The 12532-nt window shown below is 34.3% G+C and overlaps 1 protein-coding gene across 6 annotated transcripts in view; it reads left to right on the plus strand.

Moving 5' to 3' along the window:
* The first annotated feature begins 1457 nt into the window (after positions 1–1457).
* LOC107862842 overlaps positions 1458–12532 on the plus strand; it is a 17373-nt gene continuing 6298 nt past the window's right edge. For 2 of the 6 annotated variants that reach the window (XM_016708532.2, XM_016708533.2), the window contains exons 1-9: positions 1460–1772; positions 2273–3126; positions 3585–3693; positions 6779–6896; positions 7185–7422; positions 7503–7593; positions 7750–7791; positions 7875–7923; positions 8025–8151. In XM_016708532.2, coding sequence (XP_016564018.1) covers positions 2311–3126; positions 3585–3693; positions 6779–6896; positions 7185–7422; positions 7503–7593; positions 7750–7791; positions 7875–7923; positions 8025–8106 — 1545 coding nt within the window. In that variant the 5' untranslated portion in view covers positions 1460–1772; positions 2273–2310 and the 3' untranslated portion in view covers positions 8107–8151. Of the gene's footprint in view, positions 1773–2272; positions 3127–3584; positions 3694–6778; positions 6897–7184; positions 7423–7502; positions 7628–7749; positions 7792–7874; positions 7924–8024; positions 8152–12532 lie in introns of those variants that run through there. The other 4 variants (XM_047406267.1, XR_001672056.2, XM_047406268.1 and 1 more) reach the window with 4 other exon arrangements.

Consider the following 12532-nt stretch of genomic DNA (forward strand, 5'->3'; position numbering starts at 1 on the left):
TCTTATCTTGAACTGAAGATCTATCAAAATCAATCTTTTTACTTCTCCTAAAATAATGGTATGCACTGCATACATCTTATCGCAAACCCCAATACGTGGAAATAGTTTGTTATTGTTGTTGTTTTGTTTTATTCATTAAATGTCATCCTCACTAATCCTTAAGATATCTCCCACCTTCAAGAGAAATATGTAGCCTCCTCTTTTTTCTCTATTTATTTTTATTCTTCTTTTATATTTTGTAATAGAATTAAAATTGTATTGCAATATTTAAAACAATTTTAATACAAGTTAATATAGAGCACTAAAAAGCAACTGAGATATACAATAACAAATTTCAAAAATTACAATTTGACAACCAGACAAAGACGGAGAAATTATGATAACTGTATCAACATAATAAAGCAATTGGTTTTATATTTTTAGTGGAGCTGTTTTGGCCGTCGTTATTGTTGTTAATGACCATTTCTGTTCAGATCCGAGTTGTGGTTGGTTGGTTTCGTCTTCTACCGGAGCAGTGACGGTGAACGGAGGTAGGTGGAGTGAGATTTTTGGTGGAGTGTTGATGGTGGATATGGAGTTCGTTGGTTGTCTGGTTGCTTGGACGGAGTTCGGCTTCACCAGAAATGGTGTTTCGCCGGAAAGATGAGGAGGAGAGGTGGTGGTGTTGGGTGTTTTATTTCACATTCTGTCGGAGGTTGTCGTGGTTCTCCGGTAAGTTAAATGGTTGTTTTGATCAGGATCGGCGAGTTTATGTGCCGAAGTGAACGTAAAGCAGAAATGAGATGTGGTTTGGTCGAAGCTGGTTGGAGGAAGAATCAATGAGGGTGACTTTAGTTATTGAACATAACCTATAGACTCTAATAAAATAGTTGTTCTCCCAAAAACTAATACTACCTCCCTCCTATCATCATTTGATCGAGGACAGAATTTAAGAAATAAGTGAGTAACGAAAATGATATTATTAAATAATTATCAAATACTTTCTCTGTCTCATTTTACTTATCTTAAATTTTTTAATTTATTATCTTATTTATTTGTCCTTTTTTTATTTATCAAGACAAAATAATTTTTTGTCTATTATACCCGTACGATAATTAATTACTTCTTATTATTAGCATTTTTCAAAAATATTATAAAGAGGATCACTATTACATCATTAAAAATATAAATAATATTTTATTATTAATCGTTCATCAATATTGAAACTAACAATAAAACACAATTAAGAGAGATAAAATGATAAAGTTACATCACTAATCATTATTTTTTTAATAACTTAGTTATTCCAATTTGAAATAGGTAAAATGAGACGGAAAAAATATATGTTTTTTTTGAACGAACTAAAAAAAATTAACAACAAATGAAACGAAGGGAGTATAAAATAATTATTTTTAATAAGAAAATAATATGGGGCGAAAAAAGTGCCTATTGTAATCAAAACGGTATTAGAAATGATGAGAATAATTGAAGCGTTTCATTTTGTTTTGCATGACTCTTCCTCTACTTACCAATAATCAATAAATAAAATAAAAGGATACTAAACACTGGCGATTGCAGTGAGACCTGTGAATATACTTCTTTTCCCATACATATATATCTGAACTTTGCCTTCTACAAAATGAATTAAAAAAAAGAAAACATACATATCCTCCTGTGTTTAGTTTGATACACAGATTAATAATAGGTTAGTTTTGAAGATGGAGGATTAGAAACTCCCACCAAGGCAAAGAAAAACACAAACAACCTCCTCTACTTGTTCTCAACCCCACAAGGTATATATGTTATGTTTGTCCTTTGGGTGGTTGTTCAATATGATCATAACGCACCTTCTTTCTTTTTTACCACGGTATCCTTGCTAGGAACATACTCTTTGTTTTTGAACCCGATACTAGTAATATGAATTGATTTGGGAAAGAAGGAATAACAAGACGATTACGTGAGTCTATAAAACTCCAAGTAGACTTGTGGCAACAAAAAACTTCATTTATACTAGTGGAAAATGAGTGCAAAATCAAGAAGATTACATTGGTATGAGCTACAGTTAGTTCAGGCTCATTACCTAAGAGTTGCTGTAGCTTGTTCGGTTTTGTTGCTCGTTTGAATACCCAGCGTTGGCTTATGTTATTATTCAATTCCTTAAGTTTAGTATGATTTATGTTATGCCCAAATCAATAATTGTTTTGATTACTAGTAATACATGTTTGTTTAAGATTGGTTCTGTTCCTTATTCACTATGTATTCTCTATTGAAATTCCTTGTTATTCAAATACAGATTCTGATACACCTTGTTTGGTGCAAAGTGAGGATCAAATGCTAAGGAGAGCGAAACAGCCTCCTAATAAAAATAAAAAAAAAAGGTGTAGAGGAAATGATTACGATGATGTGATAAAGGAGGAAAGGAAGGGAAAACATGTACATTTGATGCCTTCACTGGATGATAACTACGGTGATTCAAAGGAGCCTGAGAAAAAATCGACATACGCCAATACATCTATGCCGGATACTGATTGTGGTTTAGGATTATGTGATCAAAGTGGGGTGCTGCCTGAAGGATTAATTAAGGAAAAAACTGGATCGTCATTATCAAGTTCGTGGTCCAAGGAAGATGAAATCACAATCCTTAAGGGATTGGTGAGGCTCAAAACTGAAAATGAGATTAAATCGAAAAAGATAGACTATATTGCACTTTATGAGTCAATCAAACAATTTCTTCATCGTGAATCAGACATAGAAGACTTGAAAAAGAAAGTGAAGTGTCTTAGGGAGAAATATAAGAAAAATTTAAAGAAGGCAAAGACTCCGAGCGTCCCACACGAGGAAGAGTTATTCCACTTAAGTGATAAATTTTGGGGTGACGGTGACAAGGATCATGAGATTAACCAACAAATTACTTGCCATAGTAGTGCTCCTTCTTGTTCTTCCATTAGGCCTTACAAAAGCTTGGATCTGGAAGCATCAGATAAAATTTTTGTGGGAGATCTTGGACTAGCTTTAGCAACTATCAACAGGAATCAGTCTAATCCAGTGCATGTAGCTCTTGAACAATACAAATTAGTTTCTCAAAGTTTGAGAATTAGGAAGTGTTATGGCAACCAAATACTGGAGGCGCGGATAACCCCAAAAATGGTATAATCTTTTGTTTTGTTTTCATTTGTTTTATGAAGATTTATTTCCCTTAACTCATATACTAATTCTCTTCCCACACATCTTCAGTATATCATGTACCATAGCTACAAAACTAGTTTGTTTTAAAGATTGGGACCTAAGCTGTTTATAAAGTGAAAAATCGTGCATCTCTCGTTTCTCCTTTTTTTTTTTCGCAAAGAAAGATATAATATTCTTTCCGCATATTAACACATTAAGCTTCTACTCAGTTGTGTCAGCTTGAACTATTTTTTTTGTTCTTTACTCAATAATTGAGTAGTATATCTGAGTCTTGTTTTTAACTTCCAGTCCCTTACAGCAGTACTACCTTTCTCATAATTAGTGTGCTATTTTGTGATTCATATTTTGCTAAGCTAAAACTTCTTGTCTTAGTACCGTCCAAGTGCGTATATTTTCTCTTACGATAACTTTTATGCAAGGAGGAGCTTTCTGAACTAGAGGAACAAAAGATAGCAAGGAGCTATTTTGACACGAAGATACAACATGCACTATTGGTTTTAGATGCTTATAAGGCTAGCAATGGTTTTGGTAAGCTTTCTATCCAGCTAAGTATATCATGTTTTTCATTTTGTGTAAGGGGATAGTTAATCTTATATTGACTTGTTATTGGTTGGAATGATCTGAATTCGAAGCAGTGTTAGTGGTTTGATTTATTGATGGTCATTTGATGCTTTCGTTTTCAAATTAAGCAGCATCATTGTGTGCGTGATTCCAGTTTTTAAAACATTCAAGATCAGTTTATTTGCTGGTACCAAATAGGGTTGTGCATGAGCATCAACAATCTTTTCACAAGCGGCGTTTCCTTTCTAGTGGTCTCTTGGGCCTTGCTCTCTTCCTGTTTGCTTTGTCAAGTTATAAGCAAGTACTTGGTTGTTAGTGTTGTCTGTGGGCCAAATTGATTGGGACGATTTCTACAAACTTTTGGCACCGAAAAATGAAAAAATGACATTCAATCCCAATTGTTAGCCTACCTTTACTGTCCATGATTAGCCCAAATTACATTACGTTTGGGTCCTTCTTATCCATATGCCTTAGAACGTAAACTCCTTTGATTGCTCGGGACATGCCGGAATTTCATTTGGGAGTGGTCAGGCTAATTCGACAAAAACTCCTTTGATTGCTTGGGACTTTGTCTGTAGGAGCATAAAGGGAAGGGGGCTAGGGGTGACTGAATGTGGGGACTGGAATGAAGTAGCTGTGGCAAAATATGTTTGAAACATTGAAAACAAGGCTTATAATATGTGGGTGAAGTGGATTAATCATATATACTTGAAAGGAGCTGAATGGTGGCAATATCAATCACCTGAGGATGGCTGGTGGTATTGGAAACAAATGTGGTGTGAAGGATAAATTTGTGGCTGGATATATCCAAAATGGATGGTAGACAGTTACGGGGAAATATACAATTAGGAGTGGATAGAGATGGCTACGGGGTGTCGGTACTCAATGGCATTGGTGGAGTGGGATATGGAACAAAGCTAACATTCCAAAGTACAGCTTTGTATGCTGGCAACGCACGATGGATTACAGACGAGAGATAGATTAGTTAGAATGGGAATTTGTGATGATACAGAGTGCTTATTATGTGGAGAAAGACCAGAAATGAGAGATCACTTGTACTTTGAGTGTAAGTTCTCTCAGGCCTGCTTACTGGATGTCTTAAAGAGAATGCACTCACAGGTTCAAAAAACTGATATAACAGGATTATGGACACGAGTGGCTAGGAAGGCTAATGGCAAGTTAAGTAAGGCCTTCATCATGGCAGTTCTGGCTGCAGTCATATACAAGATTTGGATAACTAGGAATGATGTTTTATGGAACTAGAAGGTTCCACATCGCACATTGTGGGTAAGGAGATATTGAGAGTGGCTACAGAAAAGAGAAGGAAATATACAAGGAAAAACATGGTTTGGCTAGATAAAGTACTACTAGAAAGTATTAGCTAGCAGTAGATAGGTTACAGTAAAGATTACTTTGATGTAGTGTACAGACGGACAAGTTGTGGACTGAGTATGATTGTAATTAATTCTGGTGGAATAAATAAAATGTGGTTTGTTTGACCAAAAAAAAAATGTCTTAGAAATGGTTTTGCACTATTCACAAACTTCATAGAGTAGTGAAGAATATGTGTTCAGCAGGGGCATAAACGATAGAAAATATAGTTTCTGTAGAATTTATTTGTAAAAGTTTTCAGACTTGCTATCTACGCATTCACTTCAAATTTATTAGTTTATTGCCGAATGATTATTTAGGAACTCGACCCTAACTGGATTTGTTTCTTCATCTAAAAAAAAAAACATACCAAATTAATCTTCAGTGAACATATCACCAATTTAGTAGAAGGAAAATATAAAATAACAAGTTGTCCTCTATAAAGCGGTGCAATCTTTTAAAGCTCAAAGGTAATCTGAAAAACTGTAGTACCAAAACACTAGAATTCAAAATCATTGAGACATCTAACCTGTTCTGGTTTTGCATGATGGGGTCCATCTACATGAAACTATCTAAGGCTGCTTCCCAGGTAAGAAAATGCTTCTAGTGCTGGAATGAATAAAATCCGCTTTGTTCTAGTTCATTCTCTTTCCCTGTTGTCATTCTTTAGTAGGGGGTTTATAAGTTGAGTATAGGGGTCACATAAGTGATAGTAATGTCAATTAGATCTGGTATGTTTCTTGTTAGCATCTGCTTAATTGGACTTGTTTGTCTTTAGACAGAAGGAAATGGACCAACATAATGATTATCCTACGCCTTTGTAATCTCCATGCCAAAGAGACAAGAAAGTAATATTTCTAGTATTTGTAATGATAGTAGTCTCATCAAATAACAAACCTATAGCAGGGTAAGTTGATCCAATATAGGTTATCTAAGCTAATATGAACTCGTTTTCTTCAGTATAATATGTTTGCAGATTTATATGCGATGAACAACTCAATGATTTTTGTCTTAAAAACAATTGTATAATTATGCCTCAATGCCAAGCTAGTTATTTATGAAAATTCTTTATGACCAAGGTGGTCTTAATTTATACCTCCATAATATATAGCATTTCATTTACGAGCTACCAAAGCTTTGCTTGGAAGATAATGTTCGAAGATCTTCTTTTTTTACCCCCATGATGTTAAAACTTTAAAATAGACCAGTCAATGAAGTTCTTTAGCTGCTAGAAAAGGCTAGTGTCTCTTTTGTACCTGAAATATCTTTTATCTGTGAGTAGGTCTATATTGTCTTCTCTATGTGACATATAGGTCACACGTTTGAGCAGTGAAGCAGACACTAATGCTTGCATTAGGTTAGGCTGTCTACATCACACCCCTTGGGGTGTTGACCTTCCTCGAACCCTGCTAATGCAGGATACTTTGTGACCTGGGCTGCCCTTAGGTCTATGTTGTCTAAAGAAATCTATGAATATGTGCCTATCCCTGAATACCTATGTGTCAAGAGTTTTAATTCTATGATATGAGTTATGCAAGACGGAAATATCATATGCTCAAAAGATACGTTAACTTTGGAAGACTGACAATATTGGTAATTCACAACGTACTGTCACTTACCTCCTGTAAGCCTAACTTACATGGTGAGAAATTGGAAGGCTAATTTTACGTTGTATCCTCAGAAAACTCTCTTATAAATGTAGCAACTGATTGCGGACTCAAGAAAGATACACCAAAGGCTATGAACGAGGGAAACAGTCCACCGGCTACAATTGGAGGTCATACACCAATCACTGGAAAGTAAGGTTTTTTAATTATTTCCTTTTGTTTCCCGTTCAAGTTTTTCTTTTTTGACAGTATTATATGGATTGGAAGATGTACTTGAATCAAGTAAATATGAGGAACGTCTGTTGGTAGGAATTCCTCAAGGCGTATTACAGTTTTTCCACCGAAGTACTAGGATCTTTGCATTAATGTTTTATCTTCTTCTGCTTACTGCTGAACCTTTATGGATCACTTCTGGTAGTTCTTACAGTTAGTTTCTTGTCTAATTGGGTTCACTTATGACATTGCGCTTTGGATATGCAGACCTTCAAACACAAGTTCCAAATCAGTAAGTCAAATGTGCCAATCTCAGGAGAGAGAGAAAAATAAGGAAATGAATATCAAAAACCGAGAAAATCAATGTGACTCAAGTATACCATCTCACACAGTTCCGAGTTCTAAGGAGATCAAGGAGAGTGCCACATCATTACCGGATGGAATGACTGTTGAGGTGCTGGTGAAAGGAAAACCAGATGGGAAAGTAGCTTCTACAGGAAAGCAGGTCCATTTTGAAAATTTAGATAGAGATGGTGCAAACGTCATTCTAGTTATCACCTACTGAATGATCCTTCCTTTGTGCAGGTGGAAATTTATTTTGACGCCAAATTAAGAGATACAGGATGCTTTATTGGCTCGAACATTGCTGCTGGAACTCCCCATAAATTTTGTCTAGGTCTCTCTCTCCTCTCACACACACACACTGCTCTGTGAGTTGTCTGGATAAACAGATGAGATGTTTTCCCTATAATAAAAGCTTTGACTCTGCTCCACCATTAGTTGACATTAACTGATATCTCTTCAAAATTTTTGTTTTGACGTCTTTGATCAGGTCACAAGAAAATGTTAAAGGGATTGAACATTGGCATTGAAGGTAATCATTTTTCATGGACTGAAACTATTTGCTTTATATATCTTGAGTGTTCTATTATGGGTGGCTAAACAATAGCCTCACAGGTATGCAAGTTGGTGAAAAGAGAAGACTCATTATTCCACCATCATTGGGGTACATACAAATCCTTGCTGAAATGCTCATTTTTTAAACTGGGTTGTTATGATTCCAACGCTTAAAATGTTTCTCTTCTCTCATGTGTTTTGTTGGTGTAGCCCTGGAAGCAACGCTAAGCCACCAATACTGCCAGACTCATGGCTTCAGTATGATGTTGAATTGGCTGATATATGTGAATAAAGATAATACATAGTTACTCCATTCACAATGAATGCAATTTCTCAGGTATGTTCATTTTCCTGTAACTCGGTTTTTAATACAGGTTTATTGTGCTGGGTACGGGAAAGGGTTGGGAAGTGTCAAGTGAAGATTGCACTTGGAAGAATAAAGAGTATGAAGGAGTTATACATGATTTTCCCTTTAGCTATTATGCCAATAGCGCTTGGAGTGCTATTATATTGTTGATGAATGAGGAACTAAATGATAGTAGTTATGTTTGATCAGTTATGTGGTTTATCTTGCATGTTCACATGAGTGTTTATACGGATTAGACTTTGAGCTACTGCTTAATTTTGCTTGTCCTAGGCCGAGCAATCCTTCTGTGAAACCAGAATAAATAGAGATAATTAAAGACTGAATAATAAAGTAAGAACACAACAACCTATACTGGTTCGGAACACGATTGTGGTGCCTACTTCCAGTTCTCTTAGTTTGCAAGGGTTCCTTTAGAACAATCGTCAAATTACAAATTGATTTTAACCTTTGGCTTCAGTCACTTCAAATCTGGTAGCAGCCTCTACTTGTAAAGCAGGATGATAGAACTAACTAGAATATTGCTCGAGTGAAGATGCATAAAATAATTCTAGACTTCTATACCCTATATAGAGTGAGTTACCATAAAATCCTCAATGAGGCACTAGTTCTTTTGTCACTGTTGGACGACTTAATTGTTGGCCTTGATTTAAGGAATTGGAATTTCCATTCTTTTAATTCTCATGCTCTGTTTTGGGAAACCCAAGGGATGTGTGGTCATTGAGGTTTTATATTGAGAAACCAAGGTGACATTATACACCCTTATTTCTTTCCTCTTTGACTGTCCTTGATTTGAGAGATGCTCGACATTTTTTCCTCGTCCGATGATGCTTCGTCCTTGATTGATGATACATTGTCTTGATCTTCTTTCCTTAATAGGTCACCTCATTGTTCCTCCTTTATTATCAAAGTATCTTTTCCTTTCTTGATTCAAGCACCATAGTGTTGCTTCCATTTTTTATTTTTTTTTGGGAAAATTTCCAGAAAAACTCGCAGTCGTTACAACTTTTGCCACAGCCTCTGCCCTTCGGGCGAGCACTTTGTGTGCACAGGGTAAAATCTTCCCCACTGTGTAATAGCCTGCAAACGGATAGTTGCTTCCATTTTTATCCCGCACGTATAGAAGGAAATTAGTTTTTCATTATTAAAACTTCAGGACTAACAGGAATATTAGTAAAAACCTTGCCTCCTTGACAGATTAAGACCCTTTATATACCCATAATCCGAGCAAATTAAGTCGGTATAAATGCTTATCTTTAATTGGTTCGTTCAATCCGAACAAATTATCCTAGCACAAGAAGTTAGAATTTTGCCATTTCCATAATCAAGATAACTAATTTTCTTGCACTACAGTTATATCGATGATTTTGTCTAATTTATATCATAAATTGTGAAAATAAACTTTAAACCTATAAAAACTGATGATTTAATCTTTTGTGTGTAAGCTAAACACTATGCTTAATCATGTACTCTATAATTTAATAGACACTTAGACGTGTATACGATCTATTACTTAGACGTGTATACGATCTATTTAAATCTCAACTAAAATTGAATAAATAATTATTCTATAGTAAATACAATATCTAAACACATGTTCATGGTATATATAACACTCTCCTACCTAACTTTTGACCACGATAATTGTTATAATATATCGTATCTAAATGTATGGTTAATGGTATATACCCTAATAGTGAACTCCCACAAGTGGAGTCTAGGGAGGTAAAATGTACATAGTTACCTTTAATTTATCTTGAAAAGATAGACTATTTTCAATAGACCATTGGCTCAAAGAACGATAAAAAAGATACATTAGCAATAAACCTAAACAACAACAAGACAATAATATAATAGAGGCCAAAGGAACATCACGAAGAAATAGAAATCGAAAATTAATTAAAGACAAGAATAATACTAAGATATAGAGAAAGGAATAGAAATACGCCCCCACTGCGTACTAACCCTCAACCCTAATTCTTGACCCCCACACCTTTTTATCACGGGCCATGTTCTTGGTGAGCTAAAACTGCTACATATTTGGCCCAATCACTTAGCTAACTCTAATATTTATTTGACCTACCTTTATCCCTTCTCAAGCGCACTATGATGAACCTCTCACACATCCTAATCAGGACATTTTGTTGGAAATTGCTTTAAGTTACTGCATTAGTTTTTAGTAAAATAAGTTGTTTAGATTAGAATGACTTTGAATTTTAAATATTTGTTAGTTTGTTTAGTTGTTGAGATATTTTAGGTTGTTTTAAATTTTAAATTATACAGATTTTTGTTTTATGTTGGCTATTTAAAGCCCCTCAATGCTTAATAAAATCATTGAATGCTATTGAAAGTTATTCAATCCTTTGAGAGTAATTTTAAACCCGTTTTCGATGCCCATCTTTCTTTAAAAAAATCAACAGTGGTATCAAGAGCCTCATTGATCTTACGGGATCTGTGTGTTCTTCCAAAGTGCTACCATACCATTTTTAACCCGCAAGGGCTATCTTTTTAACCCTTAAGGGCTACTTTTTTAACCCGTCAGGGCTATCAATTTTAACCCGTCAGGGCTACCATTTTCAACCTTTGCTTATTTTCAAAGCGTAGGGCTATTTTCAATCAAAAAGATGTCGAGCAGCAGTCTCTCATTGAATGCTCCAAAAATTTTCACTGGTGAAAACTACCAAATTTGATCAGTGAAAATGAAATCATATCTTCAAGCCTATGATTTGTGGGAAGTTGTAGCAGATGATACACCATTACAATCACTCCCTGAAAATCCTGCTGTTGCTCAAATTAAATCTCATTCAGATGAGAAGCTCAAAAATTCAAAGCCAAAACTGTAATTCAAAATTCAGTTGTGGATTTGATTTTTTCTAAAATCATTGCTTGTGAGACAGCAAATGAAGCTTGGGAAAAACTAAAAAAAGAATATCAAGGAAGTGACCGAGTTAAACAAATGCAAATTTTGAATTTGAAAAGGGATTTTGAATCTCTTAGAATGCAAGAGGATGAAACTATTGCTAAGTATTCTGAAAAGATTTCTTTGCTTATCAGTAAAATCAGGTTACTTGGTGAGGATTTCAAAGATGACAGAATAGTAGAAAAAATTCTTGTGACAATTCCGGAGAGATTCGAGTCTAAAATTTCATCTTTGGAGGAGTCTAAAGATCTCTCTACTATCTCTGTGGAAGAACTAATAAGTGTTCTTCAAGCACAAGAGCAAAGAAGAGCTTTTAGACAAGACAATGTTACTGAGAGTGCTTTTTATGCACAAAACAAAAAAAGAAAAGGTAATTATCCTCCTTGCAGACACTGCAAAAAGAAAACACACTTGGAGAATTTTTGTTGGTAGAGACCTGATGCAATATGTGAAAATTGCAAACAAGCAGGTCATGTTACAAAAGTGTGCAAGCTTAAAAACAATCCTCAAGCACAATTTGCGGAAGCAGAAATTGAGGAGGAACGCCTTTTTTAAATCGCAGTAACTAAAGCAAGGAGGAGTGTTGGAAATTGCTTTAAGTTACTGCACTAGTTTTTAGCAAAATAAGTTATTTGATTAGGATGACTTTGAATTTTAAATATTTGTTAGTTTGTTTAGTTGTTGAGATATTTTAGGTTGTTTTAAATTTCAAATTATGCAGATTTTTGTTTTATGTTGGCTATTTAAAGCTCCTCAATGCTTAACCCCGTTTTCGCTGCCCCATCTTTCTTTAAAAAACCAACACATTTGCATATCTCTCGTGTTATGAACCCTGTTATGGGCTTTGTATACCAAACAAGTAATAACCAGGAAACTGCATGTCATAGATTCAAATATGGGTGACTTTAGATATTTGACCCCAAATAAGAATGTGTTTGAAGAATAGCCTTTCTTACTTTTTAATATACTAAAAGTATCATTTTACCCCTCTACACCTCAGCTATATTTTTAAACTTTTCATATTCATTTATCTCTCAAATTTTAATTTTTATTATTTTTACTTTTTATTTTTTTCTTTAATTTTATTATTCTATTTTTTATTATTTTCACTTTTTATTTTTCCTTTAATTTTATTATTCTCTTTTTTATTATTTTCACTTTTTACTTTTTCTTTAATTATATTTTCATGTTTTAATTTATTTGTCTCAACCTTTATTTTTTTCTCTTTTTTCTTTTTTCTCAAGCTTTATCTATTTCTTTTTTTTTTTAATTCATTTGTCTTTAACCTTTATTTTTCTTTTTTTTATCAGTTCTCTTTTTTCCTCTCATTTTTCTCAAACTTTATTTTTATTTTTCTCTCTCATTTTTTATTTTCTCAATTTTTTTAATTCTTCGCTTTTTTTAATCTTTATTTTTTTCTTGCCTTTTTTTTTT

Source organism: Capsicum annuum, chromosome 2, assembly GCF_002878395.1.
Source record: "Capsicum annuum cultivar UCD-10X-F1 chromosome 2, UCD10Xv1.1, whole genome shotgun sequence".
Classification (NCBI taxonomy): Eukaryota; Viridiplantae; Streptophyta; class Magnoliopsida; order Solanales; family Solanaceae; genus Capsicum; species Capsicum annuum.